This window comes from Lutra lutra, chromosome 11 (genome assembly GCF_902655055.1).
Source record: "Lutra lutra chromosome 11, mLutLut1.2, whole genome shotgun sequence".
Classification (NCBI taxonomy): Eukaryota; Metazoa; Chordata; class Mammalia; order Carnivora; family Mustelidae; genus Lutra; species Lutra lutra.
In genome coordinates, this window is record NC_062288.1 from 57,354,808 (window position 1) to 57,381,148 (window position 26,341).

The window sequence follows — 26,341 nt, forward strand, 5'->3', positions numbered from 1 at the left end:
GTTAGCCAGGTAATGTTCAGGTGCTCAACTTTAAAGATGATTCAGTTTAGTCTGGGCTAAAATGACTGGAAAGATCTCTTCGTGGGGAGTGAGTGCGCAAAAGAATGCCATGGTCAACTCCTGATGCGTCTCAGAATAACAGCAGCCTGGAAGCCTCTGCAGGGACAGTGTAGGTCCCTCGTCAGACAACAGGGTCCCCTGGGCGTGTGGCCAAGCCCATGGTCCCCGTGGCTGCGGATGCCCAGGCCTCGTCCTTGGTGCTGACCAATTATCAGCCAGTAGTCTCCTGGGGCTTCCCACAGAGTGAAGGATTGTGTGGGGGCTTTGTTTTCTTTGAGGACAGGAAAAGGAGGAAGAGGGATTAAGCTTCAACATTAGAAACTCCTTTTAAAAATGTACATACACACACGAGCCTTGTATATTACCTTCCTTCTTTTCATTATAAATACTCTCAGTCTAATAAGTTTGTTAATGAGAAATATAGCATATCTGAGGCGGGCATATACGTATGATAGTTAAAAACAGTTTTAAGCCTTATTATCCTTTTCTACTTATTTTTTGAGTAATCCACTTGTATCTTTTCTGCAGTTTCTAATTTTAAACACATGCAAGGAACCTTTTGTATAAACATCCTGAGTTTTGAGAAAAGCCATTTTAACATATTATTAGTTGACCAAGACACTTCAATTGTAATACAATATTTTTTCCCTCACAGGGTACAGCTGTGCTTTTTTAAAGAAAAAAAAAAATCACAGGAGAAGAAGGGAACAGCCACAAAGAAAGGGGAGAGGGGATGTCACAGAGGGGGCAAAGGATGCTAGCAGGGACTTGGGATACCACAGGGCAGAGAAAATGGGGCCTCTTTAGAAGTAACAGAAGAAAATATCTCTGGGCATTCCCACTCTAGGAATAACTAGTGAAAAGGTGATTGTTAAGAGGAAATGGGGTAAAGAAATACAAAAGGAAGACAACTTCTGAGGAGGGGAGCAGTTGAACAATGCAGTTAGCACATGAGTAGGTAAGAAAGCCTTGGGGTGCAGGGGCTCAGACCCTGAAGCAGCTGCGGGGGTGGGGCACAGATGTGAGCACCACTCCCCACTCCCCAGGGAAAAGAGGGGCACAGGGCTGCTGGGTGAGGGGGTGGAAACATTCCCAGGCGAGAAGCCTTACCCACCTCTGCCAGACTGTCACCCGACTTGGCGGCAGCGGGGGAATCGAGGAGCAGAGACTCAGCATGGATTCTGCGTAAGCGCTCTTTAAGGTCTGTGTTTTGTGCTAGGGCCTGGAACATGTTAAAAATAGTGGGGCTCTGTTAATAAGAGGATGTATCAGAAAAGCACAGCAGGGGGGCCAGGGGGATGGAGCCCCTAGCAGGGCACTTCCAGGACTTTCTTCTTGAATGTTATCCAACAGGATATGGTTCTGAGCTGCCAAGGAGATCAAAGACACTGAACTTTGGAAGTGATGTCCCTTCTCTGGTCTCACTTCCCAGGATGGAAGAAGGGGCTGGAGAGGCTTTGCTTTCCGTGGAGAAGGAAATCACCAACACCTTCAGCTCTTACTAGGGCTAGTGGTTTCACAGCCCTACCTCCCCAGCTCCCTCCCTATGATCCCACGCTTCTCTTATACCACCCCTATGACTGGACATCTTTTAATGTTATTTAATTTTCATACCAGTTGAACTGGACTTTAGGTAATATGCTTGGAAGTAGGATTTTGTGGAAGAGTAATTTTATTATCTCCCAATATAGGTAATGATTGCTTTATTCATTCTTCATGACTAAGACATTTTATTGAAAATCAACTATGTACTTTCACTTACCTGGATAAAGGCTAAGGACCAGGGCCCTGGGAATGGGGGGAAGGAGGTGGGCACGTGTAAACCCTCCCCTGGTCAGGTCAGATTCTCTATCCCAACATCCCAAAGGGGAAGGAACTGGCTTAAAGGTAGAGGAAGATGTTTCCAAATGATCTGTCTTTGGAAAGGGACAAGTGTGCCTGACTGTCCCCCCAGACACTCCCACAGTCAGCTCCCCAGGTGCTTGCACGCAGATCTGTCCTGTCTATCTTCCAGGCTCTAGTCCAAGAAGCTCAGAGCCTTTCCCATCCATTAGTGTCCATAGGGCCTACCTGCTGAGATCATAGAAGGATGTGGCATGGTCTGATCTACTGCCTAAATCTCAGACAGGATGTTGGTTTTTAATTTTTAATACCCAGAAATGGAATGGGTTATTTGAAAATTCTTGAGGATCATTTAGGAATCACCGAGTAAATGTTCTTAATACACATATGTACATGTAACAATCTCTATGGGGTACTCACTTTTTTCTGGCCAACATGTTGCTGGCATCTTAGCATCAGTGGCCAGAATCTATACCAGTGGCCAGACTTGCAATGTGTTACTGGAAAATGTGTTACTTTAGCAGCTTCTCTTTCCTTTGTAAACCACAGGCAGAAGAGAGAAGAATGCCAAGATTGCACATACAGCCCAAACATATGCATTCTGATAGCCCTGAGATGACACTAAAAATGTTATTTTTAAAAAACAAGTCTTGAATCTAATCCAGAATCCAAGCCAAAAAGAGGAAAGAAAGGATCATTTTGTTTTATCTTAAGTTTCCAAAAATCCTGAACATAGGAGAGAATAAACTCCTTAGAAGGGTAACAACTCTGGCCTAGGATATCATGCCCTCTACCAGACAAGCAGACTAAGAAAATGAGGCCAGACCTCCAATGGAGGAGAGCAGGAGAGAGAAGACCCCTGTCAGGGGGAAGCCCATCAGAGGTATTTTCTAAAAGTACTAAAAACCAGTAAGACCGGGAATAATAAGAAATGCTCTGTAGCACTAAAAAATAAACTAAAAAAAAAAAAAAAAAAAGAACCCACCTCACTTCTTTCAAACCCAAACAGCACCCAGTATGCAGCTAGCTGTCCACTGCAATCCAAAAATGAGTGTTTCTCTCTGACCTTAGAAAACCCAAAGCTCCTCAGGGTAGACCACATTAAGACTAAGTCCACATTATTTTTTATTTCTTTCAAAGATAACATACTTGGAATGCCAACTGAGTAGATATTCCTTAAGTATTTTTTGACAGCAAATATGTACTATGTAATGTGTTTCCCATTAAGGTCATACCACAATCATTACTTTACTTTTCTCAGTAATATCATGAATCGAAAAGATGAACGGATATTTTCTAGTTCTCTCAAAGGCTGAATCAGCTCCTGAAAACAAGATCCTGAAACTCATCTCCCCCACCCAGCCCTAAACAAAAAGTTCTGTATGGTTTCAGCTGGTCACTTCCCGTGTGTGCACACACTCTCTTTGCAGTAGGGATTCAAAAGGACAAGCAAAGACTAGGGGCATAATAAAACAACAAAATAAGATAAAAATAAAAGAAATATATAAATAAGTAAAATAAATAGAAGTAACAGAAATGGTATGCTATTTTTAAAATCCTCCAGCTTTCCGATAGATACAGAGTGAGTAATCAGACAACTCCAGCTGTTCAAAGGAGAGTCCTAGGACACTGCGCCTGAATGGAGCCCAACAGAAATCATGGGGAAACTGGAGAGTGACTAACAGAATTGCTGACTGAAAAACATGTGGGGCTGGACCGTGGTTTTTCTGTTGGGATGAGAACACAATGATTATCTGACATTCCTTATGACTCATCTCTTTGTAAGGAAGAAGAAGCTAAACGTTTATATTACCAAATCATATCAAATCACTTCCAAACAATTTTGAAGGAGCGGTAAACGGGATCAGAGCTGGGCAGAGAGAATTTAAAATGGCCGCCTGCTCCCCGTCACTTGCAGAGTCAGTCTAAGCTTGAGAAGTCTTTGGTAAGGAACCTCCACCAAACTGCCAGATTTTGATGTAAGAAGCAGATGTCTGGAGACCCACACAAACACAACAAACGCTTTACAGAAACAGAAAAATCAAGATAAATGGAAAGAAACCAAACTTAAAAGTCTCTAACGCTCCATGAAATACGAGCTACCAAGATTGGAGGTAGGCTCGGTGTTGGTGCTCAGAATTAGCAGATCTGGTACAAGGTGAAAACAGAATTTGGATAATTTGTTTGTTTTTTTCATGAATTTTCAACACAACCACGGAGTCAGAAAATGTAGAAAAAGATTCAAGAGCTTGGCCAGGTGGTCAGGCGTTTCTGTGACACAGGCATGCGACTTACGGATGACAGGGTGTGTTTCAGGCCGATGACCTGGGCAGAGGGTGGGGAGGAGACATCCTGTTCCATCAGCTGCTTCATCTTCTCTCTCTCCGCTGACAGGGTATTAAAAGCTGACCTTAAAGTGAAGTAAACTAGAAAGATATAATCATTATAAAAAGGAGTAAAGGAAGAGGCATAATTAAACACAAGACACAGAGACACATATTTCTTATGAAGGAACTTAGAAAAGTAACAGCCCCAAACAGTGCCTGAAGAGTACAGCAAAGGGACGCTCTAAGTTGACATTTTAAAGAACACATCTGGAATGTACAGCACCCAGAGTGAACCCTAACATCCAGAGTGAACCCTAACTGAAACTATGGACTCTAGGTAATAATGCTGCTTTGTTGTAGGTTTACTGATTTTAACAAATGGACCACGCTGGTGGGATGCTGGCAGTGGGGGAGGTTGTGTGTGGGTGGGAGGGGGAGGGTTATATGGAACTCCATACTTTCTGCTGCATTTTGCTATGAAGCGAAAACTGCTCTGAAAAATAAAGTCTATTAAAAAGTTTAACAGCATACATATTTTTCAATTCCAAACCCCCTACCCACTACACAATTCTAGGAATTGATGACCTATCAAGATATTTTGACACTTGAAAAAACACCTCTGGATTCTCAATTATCAGCATTTAATTTTGTTTCTATCCCTAAAGACCGAAACTGTTTGAAAACAAAGCTCATTGGTCACTGGGGAGTCATGAAACTAGAAACCAAGAAACTAGATAGCACCTTAACCAAGTGACCACAATTAATCTCCGGTGGAGCTCAGATGGACCTGTGTGCCTCCGGGTGTAATATTCTGAAGAAGATACACCTTGGTTTGTGTTGTATTACCAGCCAGGGGTAGGCCACTCCAGAAGGAGGAACATCTATGTAAAAATTTACCTGTATCCTTCAAAAGCATCAGTTTCATCAAAGAAAAAGAAAGGCTGAGGAACTGCTCCCAATGGCAAGAAACTGAAGAGACATGACAATTAAGGTGGTACATGATCGTGGGCTCGATCCTGGACTGAAGGGGAAAAGTGCTATTGAAAGACATTATTGGAACCACTGACAGCATCTGAACGTGGTAAACAGTGGAGATCAAAGTCATGTTTCAATGTTAAATTTCCTGAATTTCACAACTGCACTGTGGCTACGTCACAGACTATCCCTATTACTATCCCTATTCTTAGGAAATAGATACTACAGTATAAAGGCATAAAAAAAAACGAGGTAGGATTCCTACTCTCACACGGATCAGAAAAAGAAACACATATGTGTGTGCATGCATATAGTGTGTGTGGAAAAAGAGGTAAGATATATGTGGCAAAATATTGAAAATGATAAATTGGGGTAAAAGATCTGTGGGAATTCTTTGTATTATTCTTGTAACTACTCTGTCAATTTGAAATTATTTTAGGGTGTTGCCTACACTCTTGCTAGTCTTCCAGCTGCTTTATCCAGAATCCCCAGGCTCTGAACTTGGCATTTAGCTACTCTGTTCACTTTAGTGAGCACTCAGCCCCATGAGAGCTTAGCATTGCTAGGCATTCAGATGCCAGAACTGAAGTTTTTAGAACCCGCTAACACATACAGCAAAAAAATTCTTCAAATTTTGATCACATTTGTATGAGTTATCCACTAGGAATGGGGGAATGGCATCTAACTTACTGATCATGGATATGACATTTAAACATTATCTTCCCGGTGTCCTTTATTACATTTTGTTTTAAAAAGGTAGCAAGAAGGAAGAGGCAGAGACACACTTGTCAGAGGACACTCCTGAATTCCACGGGGCTGCATCTTTAGAAGCACTGTTATTCAAGAGTGGCTGATTCAGTATTGCTTCCCTCATTTCCATAGCCACAAGGACAACTGCATCTCTCCACAAGTTATTGCTGAACTTGTCTGAGGTTGTGGTTTAGTGATGGATTTAGACCATCTTCGGAAAGTCATCGTACAAATAAGCAATTTGCTTAAACACACACTCATGCACACAGTTTCCTTAGTTTATTAAGTACAACTCATTTCTTCCCTTCTGTCAACAGAAGACAGGGTAAATAGGTACTAAAGGCAAACAAGTACTAAAAATTTTCCAAAAATATCTAAGGAACACACTTAGCGCTTTGATTTAAACAATTCCGTCGAGCAAAAGAATGGGCTGCACAACAGAGTGACCCAGAGTGTGGGCTCCGAACCAGCCCTGGATTCTTCCCAGCTCTATCACTCAGGCACTGCAGGACCCTGGGCAAATGTATGCTGTACCTGAACTTCCCTTCCCTCATTTGTAAACGGGGGTCATGAGAGCGTTTACTTTATGAGATGGTTATGGGGATTAAAGACGACAGTGTGGGGATACCACTTAACCCCATGGACAGCCTATAATAAATAATAAGTGTTGCTGCTATAGTAATAGTGACGGTGATAAAAACAACACACGAGGGTCGAAGTGGTGGGGAATGGAATGCAGGTTTTAGGAGAGTACTTCGTTCTCTTGCCAGAACACTTGTCAATAACAGGCGTGCAGGGTACAAGGTCTGATGAATGAGGGACTGACCGGAATCTGTTCAACAGTGAAGGAGCAGCCTAAGCGGGGGGGGGGGGGGGGGCAACGAGCCCCGCAATTAACACTTTACGTCCCAGTAGATAGGCACCCCCAACACACACTCCGTAGGATACCCACGCCCATCTGAATGGGTCCCGGGAGGGAACACCTTTTCGCTACCATGGGTTTGTTTTGTTTTGTTTTGGTCTTTTGGTATAAGTTTCCTTAATTTGCTATTACAATTGACATTAACCTTCTATGAATTCTGATATCTACTGTAATGATTTGGTATCTGTATCCACTGCAAAACGATCACCACAATAAGTCTAGGGAACATCTGTCACTTTACATTGTTACAAAAGAAAAAAAAATTTTTCACTGTCATGTTTATTGCTTTAGATTAAGTAAATGTGGCACTCAGCTGGCTACCACTTTACCAGATCCATTCCTCTGGCCTCCAGACAGCCTGCAGTGAAGCAAAGCCTTCAGCCTGATGAGAAGATTCCATTTAAAATAGGCAGAATACACACTCCTTGGTTCAAAATGGAGAGCTGGGGCACCTAGGAGGCTGTCAGTTAAGCGTCTGCCTTTGGCTCAGGTCATGATCCCAGCATCCTGGAATCGAGCCCCATATTGGGGTCTTTGCTTGGTGGGAAGCCTGCTTCTCCCTCTCCCACTGCCCCTGCTTGTGCTCCCTCTCTTGCTGTGTCTCTGTCAAATAAGTAAATAAAATCTTTAAAAAAAAATGGAGAACTGATAAGACTGTGGTGGGCATAACATAAACAGAAACTCATATAGTCACTATATCTAATTTTCATGTGTAAAGTGCTTCCTAAACCACCTGACAAAGGATTGCTACGAACTGAATTTCTTAAACGACTGGTGAGGCCATTCAGAGGACAGGAAGATTGTCATTCGAAGCGGCCTGATGGCCCAGCACATGCAGAGCCATTGTGAGGGGCTGCTTGCGGGAGACTGTACTTATATTAACCGTTAAAGACACAGGATCCCAGAGGTGAAGAATATTCTCTGTGACAGAATGCTTTCTTACTAATTTCTCACAGGATCCCAGAGGTGAGGAATATTCTCTGTGGCAGAATGCTTTCTTACTAATTTCTAACATGATGTTAGAGAAAAATAAAGAAAAAACTTACAAAAACAGAGCGATCCAAGTGAATGCATCACATCTATAGATAGCTGACAACAAATGAAACCACATAGAAAGGCTTCGGTGGTGGTGCCTGGTCAGCTCAGTCAGTTAAGTGTCTGCCTTTGGGTCATGATTCCAGGGTTCTGGGATCGAGTCCCACATCAGCTTCCTTGCTCAGCGGGAATCTGCTTTTCCCTCTCCTTCTGCCCTTTCTGCTCACCCACTCACTCGCTCGCTCTGTCTCAAATAAATAAGTAAATAATCTTAGAAAGAAAGAAAGAAAGAAAGAAAGAAAGAAAGAAAAAAAAAGTCTTCAATGCTCAGAGCTACAAAGAACCCCAAAGATCACTAAGGCCACCCACCATATGGAATGATCAACTCTTCTCTGCCTCCAAACCTCCTTGCCTGTGGTTTTGGACCATGTTTCTCAGACCATTTGCTGTCTCCTAAAGCAGTCTGCTCTGCTGCTAAGTTCTGCGGCAGATAAGGAAGTCCTCCTGTGCCCAAGCCAAAATTTCCCTCAGTGTCTCCTCACTGGCAAACATCATTCATGTGGTGTTCAAATTTCGAAAGGCAATCATGGCATCTCTGTTTACTCATCTTTCCCAAACTGTCCTTAGCCATTTCTCAGACCCTCTCACTGTACTAAGAGAGTGGGATGCAGGTTGAGTTCTGACAGAATGGAACATTGCACGCCTCATACAACTGACTCCTGGACCACTACCTTTCCGGTTTCCACAGGATTCCATGATATTCTTCTGTTGAGTTAGACGACGAGAGTGCAGTTAGCACAGTAAGACGAGAGGGCAGTTAGCACGTTTGGTACTGAAGGACACCTGTGCTCTTACACTACCTGAGCTCTACTGTTGAACGTGCTCCTTCTCCAGCAGTTTCTGGGAATCAAAGAGAATGAAGTCTGGGAGAAGACAGTAATGCCATGGACACCACGTCCACAGAGGTAGTGTGGCAAAAGGGAAAGACATCTTGTAATAAGGCAAATACAAACCAAAATCCTACTTCTACCACTTGGTTGCCATTTAGATTTTGGACGAATCCTCGGTTTCCACATCCCTAGTTGGGGGTAATGCCCGTTATCTCATGAGTGCTTTAAGGAAACAGTGAGAAAATGTATTATCATATAGTGCCCAACCCACAATAGGACTCATTACTTTTCTTTCCCTCTTTTTTTTTTTTTTTTTAAGATTTTATTTATTTGCCAGAGATAGAGAGAGAGGGAGAGAGCACAAGCAGGGGGAGCAGCAGGCAGAGGGAGAATCAGGCTCCCCGCTAAGCAAGGAGCCCAACACGAGACTCAGTCCCAGGACCCCGAGATCATAACCTGAGTCAAAGCAGATGCTTAACTGACTGAGCCACCCAGACATCAGTTTCTTTTTAATGAAAAGCACTTTTTGATGAATTTTCTTCGAAATGATAACATACCTAAAATATCTGGGGTGGTTTTACCTTCTGTAATCTGCTTCCTCTCATTTTCAAGCCTCACAAGATATCCACGGTTTTAAAATATTTTCTGATATTCTATCCAAATGGTTCTTTCATTTAGATACATTAGATAATTTGATTAAATGGTCCTACTTATTTCTGGATAATTTTCATAAATACAAGTGCTCAGTGTATTTTTATGCTGAATTCTAAATTATGCTTGATAAATGATCTGGCTTTTCTTTAAATTCTGTATAGCTTCTAGCTTTTAATCTATGAAAATGATATCACTGTGATATGCTTAGCTTTTTATCCAACGCTTCCAGAAACTCAAAACTGTTCAGAAAATGATCCTCCAACAATTAAAACTCAACATAGGAAAAGAATAAAAAACAAAAGAATACTAAATAATGGAATACAGTTTAATTCTGTTCTACTTTTAACCTTCTCATTTATAAATCAGGATTTCCCTGTCTGAAAATGCTTTCACGAAAGTATCAGTAAGCCTTGTTTCTTTCCAAAGTCAAACATAAATGCCCAATTCCCAGAGAACCCTGGTCCTATCCTAGTCCTTGCTTTCCTATCCTAGAACTGCTCACCATATTCAGTCATTTCTATTTCAGCTAAGAATAGTACACTGTCTCATAAAACCTTCTTGTAACAATAAGCAACAGCGTGAATTCTTTCTATTCAGAACAAAATAACCAATCACAAAAAATAGTTACAGAATTTGAGACCCAAAAGTCAGGAGAACTACTTTAGGACATTTTTTTTTAAGAGAGGATTTTTTTTTTAAAGGATTTTATTTATTTATTTGACAGAGAGAGAGAGAATGACAGAAAGAGAGCATGAGACAGGGTAGGTCAGAGGGAGAAGATGACTCCTTGCTGAGCAGGGATCCCGAAGCGGGACTCCATCCTGGGACTCCAGGATCATGACCTGAGCTGAAGGCAGTTGCTTAACCAACTGAGCCACCCAGGCACCCCATATTTTAGGACATTTAATAAATGAGGCAACTGAGGCCCAGAGAAGTTAATTGGTGAGCTCAAAATTCCACAGCTAGTCATAACAGAGTGGCCTAGAATGAATGTCTGCCTTCTGATTCAGATGGTATAGTGGGTTAGCTCCATAAAGGTTTATTATTTACTGTGTTCCTGCATTATGTTTCTCAAGAACTTTAGTTCCTTGGTGTCAACAGCTACTGGCGAAGTGAGGGAAAGTTTTCCAGAGATACTGAAAATCACTGACTTAAACAAAGCTAACAGACTTCTCTGCTGCAAGACTTCTCAGGGTCTTTAATATTTACTATTCTTGGGCAAATTCAAAGGGGACCATAGTCAGCAGGGTTTTCCAAACATTTTTAACCATGGAATTCTTTTGTTTTTAAAAGCATTTTATGGGGGCACCTGGGTGGCTCAGCGGGTTAAAGCCTCTCTGCCTTCGGCTCAGGTCATGATCCCAGGGTCCTGGGATCGAGCCCCACATCGGGCTCTCTGCCCAGCAGAGAGCCTGCTTCCTTTCCTCTCTCTCTGTCTGCCTCTCTGCCTACTTGTGATCTCTGTCTGTTAAATAAATAAATAAAATCTTAAAAAAAAATAAATAAAAATAAAAGCATTTTATGGGCAAAGTGTTCTGTGAAATATATTTGGAGAAAGGTAACACTTAATATATGCAATGTAAATTCCTTAATGACTTTTAAGTTTAAGTACATTTTGTTCTCTGTCAACTTAAATGTGTGTCAACATATGCTCAAAGCCAGACACATGAACCAATGAGATATGCCATGAAAATCAAATTCCATTTATAATATATAAGGACTTTTTCACCTATGATGGGTATATATAGGTTGTCTAATCTTTGATCTAATCTTCTAAAAAACAGAGAATGCAGATGCATTTAACAAATTAAAGAAAAAGTAGGTAACACAGACTATGTTACACCATCAGTGGAATTCCTACATTTAGTTGACCTTCCCTGGAATCACAGTGGATAGATTAGTCATACAGTCAAGAAAGTACCACAAAAACCGTCCTTGACCAGGTCAGGCCCAGGCAGGAAGAAAGGAAAGGTCAAGATGCTTTGAGTTTGAATGTATGGAAGTGAGCAAGCACACAAGCACCCGGGACTGAGGACAAACCTGAGCAGTGTCTCCATCCCATGACGCCTCCGAGTCACAGCTTGTGTGAAAGGGACTCCCAGAGACCCTTCAGTCTACGTGAGTGTACTTGAAAACCACAGCAGGGAAACACAGCCTGTTGGGCTCCCGGTGCAATTCGAGTCTGCGAGCCCACGAGGCAAAGGCTGTTGTTGTTGAGAAAGCACACCTGGACCTTTCTGGAGCACAGATCTCGACCTAGTCTAGGCGTGTGGCAGCTCTGCGGCCAGCTGTTTTTTGACAAAGCCTGAAAGGCAGAGCAGCTGGCCGCAGCCCATTATAGATGGTCCAGGAGGCTGAGCGCTCTGCAGGGGTAAGGCAGTGGGGGCCAAACTCCACCTGGCAACCTCTCTCTCTGATGAGGGAGCAGCTTCTTCCGTGATAAAATGCAGGATATCCCTGCTGTGGGATGCATTATCCTCTCATTTGTAAAAAGACAGTTCATGGGGTTTTTTATTTAAAGATCCACTTATTTGGGGCACCTGGGTGGCTCAGTGGGTTGAGCCTCTGCCTTAGGCTCAGGTCATGGTCTCAGGGTCCTGGGATCCAGCCCCGCATTGGGCTCTCTGCTCAGCGGGAAGCCTGCTTCCTCCTCTCTCTCTGCCTGCCTCTCTGCCTACTTGTGATGTCTCTCTCTGTCAAATAAACAAATAAAATCTTAAAAAAAAAAAAGATCCACTTATTTATTTGCACAAAAGAGAGCATGAGCGGGAGGGGCAGAGGGAGAGAGAATCTCCAGCAGACTCCACACCGAGTGCAAGCCCAACGCAGCCTCACCACCTGAGCCAAAACTGAGAGTCCAGACGCTTAACCGACAGCACCACCCAAGTGCCTCAACAGCTCGTATTATTAAAAAGTCATGCTCTTTTTCAGAGATTTCCTCCCATAAAGCCTAAAAGGCAACACTGATTACAGCAACTAGGACAAGAGTTTGGTTGAGGTGGGGATATGTAAAGAACATGAAAGGTTTTCTCGTACGATTGTGGGGTAACGGAAGAGAGACCTGAAAGGTTCAACAGTGTCGTGGCAGAAAAACACGGGGCCAGGGGAATAAAACAGCAGAGCCCGTATCTTCCTTCCTCTCACTTCAAGCACTGCTCTCCCATTAAAAAAAAAAAAAAAATGTAAGGCAGGGAGGGGCAGAGGGAGAGGGAAAGTTTTTTGTTGTTTTTTTTTTTTAATTGTATTTATTTATTTGACAGACAGAGATCACAAGTAGGCAGAGCAGCAGGCAGAGAGAGAGGGGGAAGCAGGCTCCCCGCTGAGCAGAGAGCCCGATGCTGGGCTCGATCCCAGGACCCTGGGATCATGACCTGAGCCGAAGGCGGAGGCTTTAACCCACTGAGCCAACCAGATGCCCCAAGAGGGAAAGTTTTAAGCAGGCTCCATGCCCAACTCGGAGCCTGATGCCGGGGCTCGATCTCATGACCCTGAAATCATGACCTGAGCCAAAGTCAAGAGTAAGATGCTTAACTGAGTAAGCCATGCAGGCACCCCACTGCCTTCCCATTTAAAACTTTTAAACCCATCTGCCCTTTTAAAAAATGATAAATATATCACATTTTTTAAAAAGATAAGCAGTAAGAAGATAATAAGCCCTTGCGAGTCCAGTCTCCATTACTAAAATGTCAGTGTAGATCCTCCCAGTCTGTTTAATACACCTCTATGTGCCAGATTTATATAGTTCATTTTTTCCGAATGGACAGGATCCTACCTATACATTGTTTTAAGACCTGTATTTTTACTCAACAGTGTGTTGTGAACATGTTTCTGTGTCTGTAAAAGTAGCCCTGTGTAAGGGCGGGGAGACACCAGACGCTGGGCCAGGAGGGCTGGATTTAAGTGTCAGTGGGTCACTTCCTACCACTTTCTTACTCAGGAAGCTCTTCAGCTTCTTCGAGCCACAGCTTTCTTATCTGTGCACGAAGATTACATACTATCTGTTCCACATGCTGCTGCTGGAGTGAAATGAAACAGTGCATGTAAAGTACTTAGTGAATACCCGACCTCAGAGCTGTGCACTCCATATGTTTATTCCTGTGCTGTTGGCTCTTCTATCACATAATTATATTACATTAAAAAATCCAATTTCCCTATTGTTGGGCATTTAGGTTATTTCCATTAAAAAAACAGTTTCTGCTCTGAATCACTATAGTGAATCACTATAGATTCACAGGAAGTTGCAAAAACAGTACAGAGAGGTCCTGGGTACCCTATAGCTCATTTCTCACTGTGGTGACATCTTACAGAACTATGCTACAGTATCCACACCTGGAAACTGACCTTGGCGGCATCTGTAGTTTGCCCGCAGATGTCATCAGTTTTATGTGCTCTCATTGTGTCTATGTGTGTAAATACACATCAACGCAATTTTATCACACGTGTAGAGTCATGGAACCACCACCACAATCAGGATACAGAACCTTCCATTACCATCCAGATCCCTCTTGCTACCCCTTCATGATCACAGCCATATTTTCTCTCTTTCCCTGAGCCCTGGCGACCACTAATCTCTATTCCTATCAGCTTATCACTTCAAAAGTGTTAATACATGGAAACATACACTCCACAACCTTTAGAAACCGGCTTATTTTCCCTCATCATAATGTCCTTGAGACCCCCCCAGGCAGCCAGGCATACACATCATTATTTGGTCCTTCTCGCTGTTGAGCTGTATTCCATTGTACGGACGTCCTATAGTTTGTGTAACCGTGTACCTGTTGAAGGACATTTGGGTTGTTCCGATCTTCAGCTAATACAAATACAAATAAAGCTGCTCTGAACATGTACATGTAAGTTTTTGGACTTCAGTTTACATTTCTCTGGGATAAATGGCCAGGAATGTGAATGTTGATTTATATGGTAAGTGATGTTTAGTTTTATATAAAGCTGCCAAACGATCGTCCAGAGTGGCTATACCATCCTGCATTGCCACCAGCAACAGGTGAGAGACCCAGTTTCTCCATATCCTCACCGGCATTTGCATCTTTTTGGAACTAAAATAGGGGTATGGTAATATCTCATCCTGGCTTTAACTTGCAGTTTCCTAATGGCTAATGATGTTGAACATCTATGTCTAATTTTTTTTTAAGTTTTTTTATTTATTTGACAGACAGAAATCACAAGTAGGCAGAGAAGCAGAGAGAGAGAAAGGAGGAAGCAGGTTCTCTGCTGAGAAGAGAGCCCACGTGGGGCTCGATCCCAGGACCCTGGGATCATGACCTGAGCCGAAGGCAGAGGCTTAACCCACTGAGCCACCCAGATGCCCCTATGTCTAATTTTTGATACGATAAACAATTCTATAAGAGATCTCGTTATTTGGATAAATTCGAAAGTAATTTCTATGAATGAATTCTTCAAAGTGGAATTGCCGGATAGGCAGATTTTTTTTTTTTTTAACTCGAAACATAATGTCATATCGCTCTCCAGAAAAGCACCAATTCATACCGCCACCAGCAGCATGTGAGTTAAAGAATACCTAATGCTCTCACTCTTTCTCCTAAGGGCTTAAAAAAGAAATTTCCTGTCAATATACTCCCTAGTACAGGGAAATAAAGTAAAAATTAGATTGCCCCAAATCCTACTAGAGCAGAAGATGAACCAACTAAGATCCCCTCTCCAAGGACATCCCATACCCAGACATGCCTCTAACATTTTCATCAAACACATCAGGAAGAAAAGAAAACTCATTTACCTTTATGGGCAATATGACACAGGTCTTCTTGCATTTTAGAAAACTCTGACGAGGTTTCAGAGCCATCAGAGTAATTTTTCTCTTCTCCAAAATCTAATGTTGACAAATTAGGATTGGAGGAATGCAGTCTTACTGGGCCAGAGAAAGGTTTGGGGACCTGAAGTGACACCAAAGGGAGACATTCTTTCTCAGATGCAAGAGGCTTAGAATATTTACTTGGTACTAAGATTAGAATTTTGTAGAAGAACATTTTATAGGTAAATCTTTCTACCGAGTGATAACTTAAAAGAAAATAAATGAAAACCCAGGAAAGCACTTTGCCCAGCAACTTGCTCTGGCTTCTTGCAAAATAAAAATGGGTGAGAAATCACATATTCTTTTGCAAATGATTGAACTATTCAAGCTCTAGGTTGGAAATGACAGCTCTAGCTGCCACACTCTTTCTCATTTCTGTTCAATTCCTTCCTCCTGGCAATAGCCATCCAGTACCTAGGTTGTGAACAGTGGCTAGGTTTTAGAATGTTTCCTTAATTTGCATCTGGTGCTTCCAAAAAGCTAACTTCTCACATGTTTGTACACAAATCACTCTTCACTTTGAAAGTACTGACGTTCAACCCATAAAGTGCTTTGAACCAAAGAACACACAAGAATATAGCCGATGACTTATCCAATAAGTCTCTGATTTATGTGACCTTGACAATGTCCCCATTTAATATGCAATGGCTGAGATGCAAATCTAAACCTCTGGCTTAGCTGTGCACTCAGGAGATTGGCAGCTAGTGTAATACAGTGAAACTCTGATGGGGGTCTGGGAGGTTGGACACAGAGGCAAAAGAGAGTCTGCATAATGTCCCATTTCCAGAGACTCCAGTGGGCTCAGAGGGATGATGAATCCCCTGACTGGCCACAGAAGAGGTGGGTCAAAGCACACACACAAGCAGGGAAGAGGGCAGGTGGGTTTGGCATTAAAGAAGGGGAAACCAAAGTCCAAGAAAGGGCCTAACTCCTTCCATCCTCATGCCATTTCCCCTTACCCAATTCCATTACATGCTTATTTAGCAACCAGAAAATCGAAGTGATTGAATTTCTCTCTGCACAGGCTATTAGCGAGCACGACTGCAGAAAATCCTATCGGAGACCCCGCAGCCCCCAGCATGCGGCCCGGAGAGCAGGGGAAGCAGCGGTTACCTGCAGCGTTCCTGTAGTGTCTTTGCCAATAGCTCTGGACCGCCACCTCCTATGAGATCTTTTTTCCTTTTTGGGACTTTCAAAAGCTGTACCCTTTGTTTCAAAATAGGAGAGAGAGCACAGAAAGTAAGGCCTCCCAGACCAAAGAGGGAAAACTGCACAGCAAAGTGACCACCTCCATCCCCGGGAATGTGGCGGAAGCAACCAAGACCGGACAACGTCCCGCTGTTAGCTCGAGGCTGAGGAGGAGAGACGGAAGCAGAAAAACACCACAGTGCAAACAGCAGAGGGATCTGGCTGACCTGGATGGCATTGATGGCAGGCGCCGAATATGTCCGGTGCAGGACGTCCATACTCTGCAGGAGCTGGCTCATTTCCACCAGGTAGGCATGACAGTGCGCCAGGTCTGTGGGACAAAAGCAAAAGGAAGATTCATAAGCCCTCATGCTGGCACCCAGGCTGCCCTGGGCTTGTGCCAGCTACTTCTTAAATTTCTCCCTACTACTTGACTTATATCTATATGGAGATGAAATCTTACTTCCTTTTTTACAGAAGAGGCAGTGCACTGCCATGGTGATGGTCATAGATTTGGAGAACAAGACTGCCTTGGTTTGAACACTTCCTGAACTCTGAATCTTGGGTGAATTATATCACTTCTGTGCCTCAGTGTCCTCATCTGGGAAAGGGAGAGAATTATATATACACCCCTTCATAGGATAATTGTGAGCTGACGTAGGTCAGCATGCTTTTGGAGTGCTGGTACCCTGTCAGCAGTAAGTAAATCAGCTCCCATCATTAGCATCATTATGTCCAATATTGCAATAACACGGTGTCATTCTCTGATTCTGAGGACTCCAGACAAGTAAATGAATGAAATAAAGATGAAGGTTGTACTGGTCTCCAAGGACACCTGTCGATCAGGGACCCACATGAGATAGTGGTGATTATCTGCACATTGACCTGAGAGGACCTAAGAGTTCTCACACCAGTTCCTTGGTCCCTAACTCAAAAGACAGTCCTTAATTTGCTGTTTGTTGGATGACAATGGCTGTTTCCACTGAGAAATCAAGACCCAATGGCTCTCAAACTTTGGCCTCATCAGAATCAGCTGGGGGGCGCCTGGGTGTCTCAGTGGGTTAAAGCCTCTGCCTTTGGCTTGGGTCAAGGTCCCAGGGTCCTGGGATCCAGCCCCTCATTGCGCTCTCTGCTCAGCAAGGGGCCTGCTTCCCCGCTCTCTCTGTCTGCCTCTCTGCCTACTTTTGATCTCACTCTGTCAAATAAATAAATAAAATCTTTAAAAAAAAAAAAAAAGAATCAGCTAAAGAACTGATTAAACCACAGATCCTTGAGATCCGCCCACAGTTTCTGATTCCATCTGAGAATTCACATTTCAAATAAGTTTGCAGGCCAGGCCCGTGCTGCTGGCCCAGAGATGGCACTTCAAGGACTACCTGTGCCAAAAATGTCACTCAGTGAAGCTCCTGCGTGACATTTATTGGGAGGGCAAATCTAATACGGCCCCACGTGTGATAGTATCTGCATTCAACGGAGAAAATGCACTTTTCAAGACCTGGCATCTTTCTCTTATCATGGTTCTCAATCATGGCTCTGCTTTGAAATCCACTAGGGAAATTCTTTAAATTCCATATGTCTGACTCCCATCTGGAGATAATTAAATCAGAACATCCCCAATCCCACTGGTGACTTGTTTTGTTTTTTAGTTCCCTGTGTGGTTCTTAGCTCATTAGGGTTGAGAACGCTAAGCTTCCTATGGAAGAATTCTCAATCCTGACTCCTTATCAGAGTCATTTGGGAAACTGTAGAAAATCAGTGATGCCAGGGCCCAAGTGCAGACCAATTTAAAGAGATTCTTCTGGAGAGTGGGTATTCTTGCCTTTCAAATGCTCTTCTGGTGATTGTGTGTGCAACTAGGGGAGAGAACTCCTATTCGTGGGGACTCCATTTGGTTTGTCCACTCACTGTGAGCCATGACTCCCAATCTTGGATGTACACAGGAGCCCGTTTTGGTACTTAAAAACAATAACATCGACAACAACCAGAGGGCTGCACAGAACCCACCCATAGAGACAGCAATTTAGTAGGTCCTCACGGAAATCAGACGTGGGTACTTAAAGAATATGAAAGGAAACCTGTCTGCACGCACAGCCAGATGAAGATGGGAAGCTCTGCAGGGAGAGTAACGTTTGTTCATCACCTGTGCAAACTCAGTAAGTGAGCTCTGAGAGGAAATGTAGACCAGTGACAGGAAAATTCACCCGAGGTGTAAATACTCAACTAGTGCCATCTGAGAGCCATGACAGAAAGAAGCAGAGGTTTCAAGTCACTTTACCTTTGGAGCATTTTTCCATGTCCTCTGAAGACTGTAACCATAATGGAACTCGCGTCTCACCAGCACAAGAAAATGATAAATTGCTTCCGGTTTGAATGGAGTTCTGCTTTGATATACTGCTACGCTGTTCCACAGATGACAAAAGCATATTATAAATGAAAACAGAGCCCCGTGGGGACACATTAGGATAAAGGACAACAGAGTGAGCTGGTTGCTAACAGAAGCCATGGCTTATAATGGGAAAGAAGCTTCTAAGAAAGCACTCCACTAGAGAACCTCAAGCTCTGGCTGTCGCCTCAGCCTGGCATACCATGCTCTCATGCCTGGGGCTGCAGTCCTGAATTTCTTCTTCAGTCAAATGATAATCATACCAAAATCATGATATAAATGTTGAGAAATTTCATAATCCTATACGGCTATTAACATGCATACTTCATTTTACAAGCAGAGAAGAAAACCTAAGTCAGAATGGTCAAGGGAGAGCTGGAGACGCCATTAAATTCCTCCGTGTGTTTTTTTCAGTTACTGTCACAGTGACAACAGATGCTCCTCTGGCCCTAGTTCTGAGCAGCTGGGCAAAGAGATTCTTTCCCACAAGTCCTTCCTCCTCAGAGAGTCTCCAGTGGGGACTCCCTTGCACAAAGTCACCACCTTCTTCTTGATTCATTATTGGCAAACTCTTACCTTCCTACTTGATATGGAGTCCAAGACCCCAGACGCTGAGTCTGTGACAGTGGATCCGGGGAAATAATGATTAACCTCATGTGGAAACATGGCGATTTCATTCTGACGATACATTCTGTGGTGGCGGAGTTTGGATACCCACTCATCAAAGATTTCTTCTGACTTGACCTAAGTTGATTAAAAAGAAGGAAACAAGAGTGTCACTCACTGAAAGGAACAATTTCTTCATTAAATTGAGACGCCCTCTCTTTATATGTTGGCCTGTATAGAAATGTAGAAATATGAGTTTATTGATTTAGTTTAAATTTATGTGGAATTATAGGAATACGTTTGAGGAGGAAATGGAGAATAAAAATGGTCTTCATAAGCTTCACTTAGGTTCTCAATGAAAAGGTCCAATTGTCATGCTATTATTAAGAAAGCAAAACATTACCACTTATATTAAACAACAAATAAACTAGAATTCATGTTGATCTGTCTCAAAATATTCCCAAATTCACTTGTCCCCACTTCCATTCTTACTGAAAATATTAACACCATGTTTCTTTTTAAACTCTTTTATAATTCAAACTTTTCAGATCAATCTTCTCTGAACTGGAATGAATTTGTAAATTCTTCCCAAAATATTTAACCTTGTTAATCTTGTCTGACAAAGAACACATTGGTGAGGAATGTGAAGGCTTTTTTAAAACACATTTCCCCTGTACTTGGAAATAGGAAAAAAAATGTGAAAAACGATGATTGGAGATTTCCAAGATTTTTCAAACACACCTACACAAACAGTTAGCTACTCTCTCCATAAATGAGTATCTGTGTCTTCTTTGCAGGAAGAATAATGTTTATAACTAGCGACCTTTATTACAAAGTAATTAGAATGTTCATAAAAGTACTAGAAAGAATGTAACAAGCACCTACACACTAGATCTTTCTTCACAGTCCATGTTTTGTGTGTATGAGGGTGTACTAATATTTTCAAAGTGGAAAACTATAGATACCTATATATTGGAACAGAGTTTCATGAAGTGGCAACTTAAAATCACCCAACAGGATGCACGGTAGGTTATCTTCCAAGAAGCAAACTCCAGGTCAATCTGTTCAAATCGTTCCTACCATCACTGCTGAGAGCAAAGATGTCTATAGCCATCACTCACTCATTTAGGAAATGGTAGGTCAGCTCTTAGGTATGTTATGTTGGTTAGAAGGACATGTAGGACCTAACACCCCCCCCCCAGGTGCTACTGAATATATCATTTACAGGAAAAAGCAACACCAACTGGCGGACATCTATTTATTCTCCCTAAATTATGTCTTTGAAATGTATTTCACTTCCCCAACATGCTTTTGCCAGGAACTTCACAGAAATCTGACACCACCCTTTGCGCTGATCTGCTCTCAGAGGCCCTTAAAAATAGGCGCCCAGAACATTCGTCTTCACTCATTTTTTTTTATTGGTTAAGTGAGGTAGAAGAATCAAAGCACTTTATTAAGTAGCTGTCCGGCATTCTGTTCCAACCCCACCAGCAGATATAGGACCATGGGTGGACAGCCACTTAACCCTTCAGCTGCCCAGATTACTCATCTAGAAAATAAGAAAATGGGATTGGGCGGCCGCCACTTAAAAGCTGCCTGACTCTGAGGCCACTAACGAGGACCCTCAGACAATAGCTCGCACCTACATGAACACTCACAGCTCACTTTCAATCAAATGAACAAGAAACACAAACAGAACTTAAGAGTAAATTAACACAGAGAAATACTAAACTGTTTGTCACGGTATTAGCACACAATGTTATTTTAAGCACTCGGGTTCTTCCAAACCTAGGAATGAATAATTCCAAATTTAGGAATAATAATTTATTCTATTATGTGAAGTAGTGGATGAACCTGACCATGTCAAGACAGAACTAAGTAGGGGTCATTGAAAGTGCACGGAGACACAAGCAACACTCTTCTAGAGGAGACTAATCAACCTTCGAGACAGGGGGTGGGAGAGTGGGCTGTTTTATCTTTTCTTTTTTTTTAAGTTATTCTCAACCAAGGGACATTTGGCAATGGGAGATGTTTTTTTGACTGTTATAACTTAAAGGGGCTTGTTACCAACATCTAGTGGGGAGAGGCCAGGGGTACCCCTCAATATCCTCTAATGCACAGGACAGACCCCACAGCCAAGAATTCTCCAGCCCACTATGTCAGTAGTGCCGAGGGTGAGAATCCCTGCTTAGCTCAGGCCTTAGGCTAGGCCGCAGCATGACTGACCACATGTATGTATTAGGCATATACTTGTGTAAGCACCACACAGGTCCTGTGAGGAGAGCAGGGGCATCCTAAGACATGGAGCTCACCATCTCATGCTCATTTTCCCAACCCCCAACCCCCACGCTCATTATTCCAAGTAATTTGCTTGAAGTAAGAAAAGAGTTTTAAAATCCTCTCAATTAACTCCTCATGTTAAGGTCCCATCTAATAATTATACACAAAAACTAAAGTTCTTGAGCTTACAGCAGGCCAGGCATCATGCCAAGTTTCCTCCATGCAGCAGTACAACATGGGCACTATAATAATTCCCATTCTGGGGAAGGGTGGTGAGAAAACGGAGACTTTCAGGATTAAAAAATTTGCCAAAGGCCAATAGCCTGTAAGTAGCCAGGTCAAGATCTGAACCAGATGTGGACCTCTGGACCCTACCACCTGGCAGGGGAGAGGGCAGAAGGGACGAGTGAGGCACTTTCAGAGGTACTAATTGGAGGAGGCCCATACTTTAGGAGAAAAGTTCCCAACATTCACTGTACTATGAGAATTTTATTTGAATCCCTATAAAATTAGCTAAAGCGGTAAATATTGTGTTTCAGGGAACCTACTTTAACCCATGGGACATGGTTCTTCACTAAAGGCGCTACAGTCTGGAGGAAGGAGGGGTTATTTGGAAACACGACGATTTTAGCAATTACTGACTGTTGTCATAATCATGGTATGTGTGGGGTGTGGTCCTTACGGGGTGGGCGACAGGGATGCTAAACCTCTGGCAGCCTGTGTGACGGTCCATCCAAGTATCAGTAGCATCTGTTAGAAATAACTTTCCTAATGAAAATCTTCTACACGTTGGTTGGATCTTTTGAAATAAACAAAGGGCATTACCAATTAGCACTGTAATTACAATCCCTTTGCAACCGAAAGAAACCGTGGGACAGGAGATCACGCCAGGGAAGTAGCCTCACCTTCAGATGGTAGATGTGCTCCTCGGTATCCAGATCTATGCATTTTGATGACTTTTTCACGGACATCACCGAGAGCCCAACATCGATGCAGCCGTGCAGCTTCTCTCTCTCAATCTGCAGAGGCGTGAGAAGAGGGCCAGTTGAGGTGCAGACTGTTAAAAACAGTAGTAACATCCCTGATGCTCCTCTAGCCTCCCCTTCACATCCACGAATACAAATGTAATAACGATGACTTACCAAGCACTTAGTGTGAACCAGTACCGAATTAAGTGTTGTCCGTGCATTACCTGTTTGAGTCTACGGGGGGGTTAAGCAACAAGTGCTTTCTTCGCACAGCCAGTGAGTAAGTAAGCAAGGGAGGAAGTCCATGGATGGACCCCCACGGCAGTGAATTCACCTGCTACCTGCACTGACTTCCCCAGAATTAGTTCCCAATCTCTAAATTCATCTGGAAGTGATTTAAAAAGGGGAGTAAGGGTGGGAGGCTAAGACAAGCCACCGTGGGTCAGGCCTTACGTCAGGTTTTCTATAGGCAACCCGAGGACGTGAGCTCTAGGAGGCGAGGGAAGCAAGAAGGGAAGGGGGAAGTGCTGGGCGAGAGGAGGACCCATACAAGGGACAGGACAAACAGTCATTCCAGCCCTTGTGGGCTGTGTCCCTCATGTTAATGCAACAGGGAACTTCCTATCCCCTTCATCAAGGGCCTTCTCCACCAAACCCCTCGGTCACTGTAACTGTGAGAGTGATATCTGTCCTATGTTTTATTCCTGTTAGCTTGCTGGGAAAATGTCTTTTCCCACCCAGAGGACCCCTCAGCCCAACCCTAAGAACTGAACAAACCCCTGGATACCCACTGGGGTGTTGAGAGGAGCCCTCCACCTTGACTTGATGGGCAAACTGAGCCCACCCAGGGCTGGGACAGCGGGAAGCTGGCACTTCTGGTCCATGCGAAGGAACTATTAGCCCCTATGGTTTCCAGTTCAGAGAAATGCAATCCCCCAATGTGTACAATCTCATCCATGGGCTGACAACAATGAGCCCTTCAGAATTCTTTAATAACATATTTGATTAAGGAGAAGACTTACATCAGTTTGGCTCTTAGCATATTTCAAGATTCCTTTGTCCAGATAGAAAAATCTCTGTAGGGAAGAAAGGGTAATTCACTAAGGCATCCCATTTAAACACACACCTTTCCCTTGGTCCCAATGTTCAACTTCAAATTAAATATACACTATACATGCCTACAAACCGTGTAGTGAGTGGGTGCAAATAAAGATGAGTCCAAGGCCAGTGTCTTACCTTGTGCCAACCTTTCAAGGGCCATTTCCTCTTTTTCAGCAAAAATCCTTTTTGAATGGCTGGCTCCTGGGTGTAACTCATCTCTCCTCTCAGCCCTTCCACCACTTCCCAGCTGTCCTGTTCCAATAAAACAGTTCGTGCTAAATGGCTACCTTCAAAACCAATAACAACATTTAGAAGCTACTTCATCCTATTGGTAAATCCATCCGAGATGGTGAGATTGGCTGGGTTTCCTGGGGGAAGAAGTTAAACTTTAATTTTCATACAGGTCCTGGACTTCATGAATTTAATCCTATAATTTAATGACATCAAATTTGATTTTTTTTTTCCCCCAAAAGCCCTCTCCTAGAAAGGAATGTTTTTCTCTCTTTAGTGCTGAAACACGGCTAACGGTAAAGCTTTTACTGGAAGTTCTATTTTTGTTCCCTTTTACATCATCACACAGTTACTGCTTGCTCACCGCTAGACTTCAGTCTGAATTTTAACCAAAGGCTACAGCCATCAGGTGGGAATATAGGAAAATTGGCTTAAGTACTGGCTGAAAAGTATGAAACTGAATGCAAGCTGGTAAACATGACAACTTGGTCAAAATAATGAGTCAGTTGCAAGGTAATTGTTTCAAATTCTAGCTATTTAAGTACTGGAAATCCTGAAGCATTAAAAAGGTGCTTTTGAAACAAGTATTTTCATCTCTTTTCAGAAATGGTGTCTGCCACGCCCTTCTTCTGTTTCAAAAATGTTTGTTCGGAAAGCAATTATTGCTCTACTGAGCTGCTTGTAATTTTGAAGAGGTACAATGTTATTACATTGTTATTACAATGAATCCTCTGTTGACTAGGTAGCGTCAACTCATTGACTGAAAAATGATTTAAAAGGGATACAAAAGAAAAACACTAAAAATTCTGAAAATTTATTTTAAGTGTTTGAAAATGCACAAATCACTGCAAAATTGCCCCAAGATAGACCAAAGTTGGCAATATCCATTTTAGAGGCCAAGATAATGCATTTTTATCTTACTAATGGATTAATATACACAAAAAGCACAAATCTTAAAAGTACAACCTGATGAATTTATACACCTATACCATCAGTAACTACCATCCAGATCAGAGAGAAACATTTCCAACACATAATTAAGTTTTGACAAACATGTCCTTCCCCACCCCTCCAATGTTTTTGAGATATTATTGGCATATAACATATACAAGTTTAAAGTATACAATGGGATGATTTGATACCCCTCCTCTCACCACCTCCCCCCTTCATTACCCTCTTTTTGTGTGTGGTGATAACACTTAAGATCTACTTTCTTCACAAAGTTCCAAGAATATAATAAGGCATATACTCACCGTGCTGTACATTAGATCCCCCAGAACTTACTTAACTTAGAGCTGGGCGTTTGTACAATTTCACTAGCATTTCACCCCTGCCCACTCCCAGGAGACACCATTCCACTCTCTCTTTCCTGGAGTTCAGCTTTTATAGATTCTGCATATAAATGACAACATACAGTATTTGTTTTTCTCTGATTTATTTCACTTTGCCTAATGCACTCGGTGTCCATCCATGTTGTTGCAAAAGACAGGATTTCCTTCTTTTTTATGGCTGGATGATATTCCCCTTTGTATGTGTATCATATTTTCTTTATCCATTCATCCACGGATGGACACTTAGGTTGTTTCCTTGTCTTGGCTACTGTGAATAAAGTTGCAATGAACGTGGGGTGCAGATATCTCTCCATGAGACAAACATGTCCTTTTGGCCAAGATTTCATATTGACTAACGTGCTCTTAGTCAAATGTCCAGACTACAGGTGAGGGTTACAGGTAGAGGCCAGAGGAATTGGGAGATGGATAGTGGTAAGTCTGGACCAGCACCAGGAAGCAGAAGCAATTTGATTCAAGCCACTGGAAATAGTCTATTGGAAGAGCATGGAACCAGAGGGGTCTGGGGTCCCCTGGCTCAGTTTCTGTGTTGTCCTCAAGTTCAATACCTGGGAAACACGTGGTATCGAGAATACCTCTCTACTTTAGCAACTGAACTCTATGACAATCCTGGCAGATCTGCCTTCTATCTGATTGCCCTTTACTGTGAATATAGTTAAAACCACATTCCACACTTCTGAAATGGTAGTAGGATCCCAAGAGCTAGAGTGGTAAAAGGGAATTCTTCTATGGAAAAAAGCAAAACTTATATTTAGCTCTTAAATTGGAGGACTTTTTCAGAAAGGCAGCAAGATCAAATGAGATTTATCACATCACCAATTATTCAAAGTCACTTAATTACACCCAGACGATACATGGAAAATGCGTATTATTAAGGAATGAGAAGCCACATGCACATGCACACACACTCATGACCTCTGTTCACATGTATTTCAGCTTAGAAAGCCATTCCT

The 26,341-nt window shown here is 42.7% G+C and overlaps 1 protein-coding gene across 7 annotated transcripts in view; it reads right to left on the minus strand.

Moving 5' to 3' along the window:
* Positions 1-26,341, minus strand: part of OSBPL3 (oxysterol binding protein like 3) — a 178,345-nt gene that overhangs the window by 42,456 nt on the left and 109,548 nt on the right. For 4 of the 7 annotated variants that reach the window (XM_047694797.1, XM_047694796.1, XM_047694798.1 and 1 more), the window contains exons 3-12: positions 23,944-24,060; positions 23,730-23,783; positions 22,645-22,758; positions 19,430-19,597; positions 18,746-18,869; positions 16,698-16,801; positions 16,396-16,488; positions 15,208-15,364; positions 4,198-4,328; positions 1,175-1,282 (exon numbers count right to left, since the gene is read on the minus strand). In XM_047694797.1, the coding sequence (XP_047550753.1) occupies positions 1,175-1,282; positions 4,198-4,328; positions 15,208-15,364; positions 16,396-16,488; positions 16,698-16,801; positions 18,746-18,869; positions 19,430-19,597; positions 22,645-22,758; positions 23,730-23,783; positions 23,944-24,060 (1,170 nt within the window). The remainder of the gene's footprint in view (positions 1-1,174; positions 1,283-4,197; positions 4,329-15,207; positions 15,365-16,395; positions 16,489-16,697; positions 16,802-18,745; positions 18,870-19,429; positions 19,598-22,644; positions 22,759-23,729; positions 23,784-23,943; positions 24,061-26,341) is intronic. The other 3 variants (XM_047694800.1, XM_047694801.1, XM_047694802.1) reach the window with 3 other exon arrangements.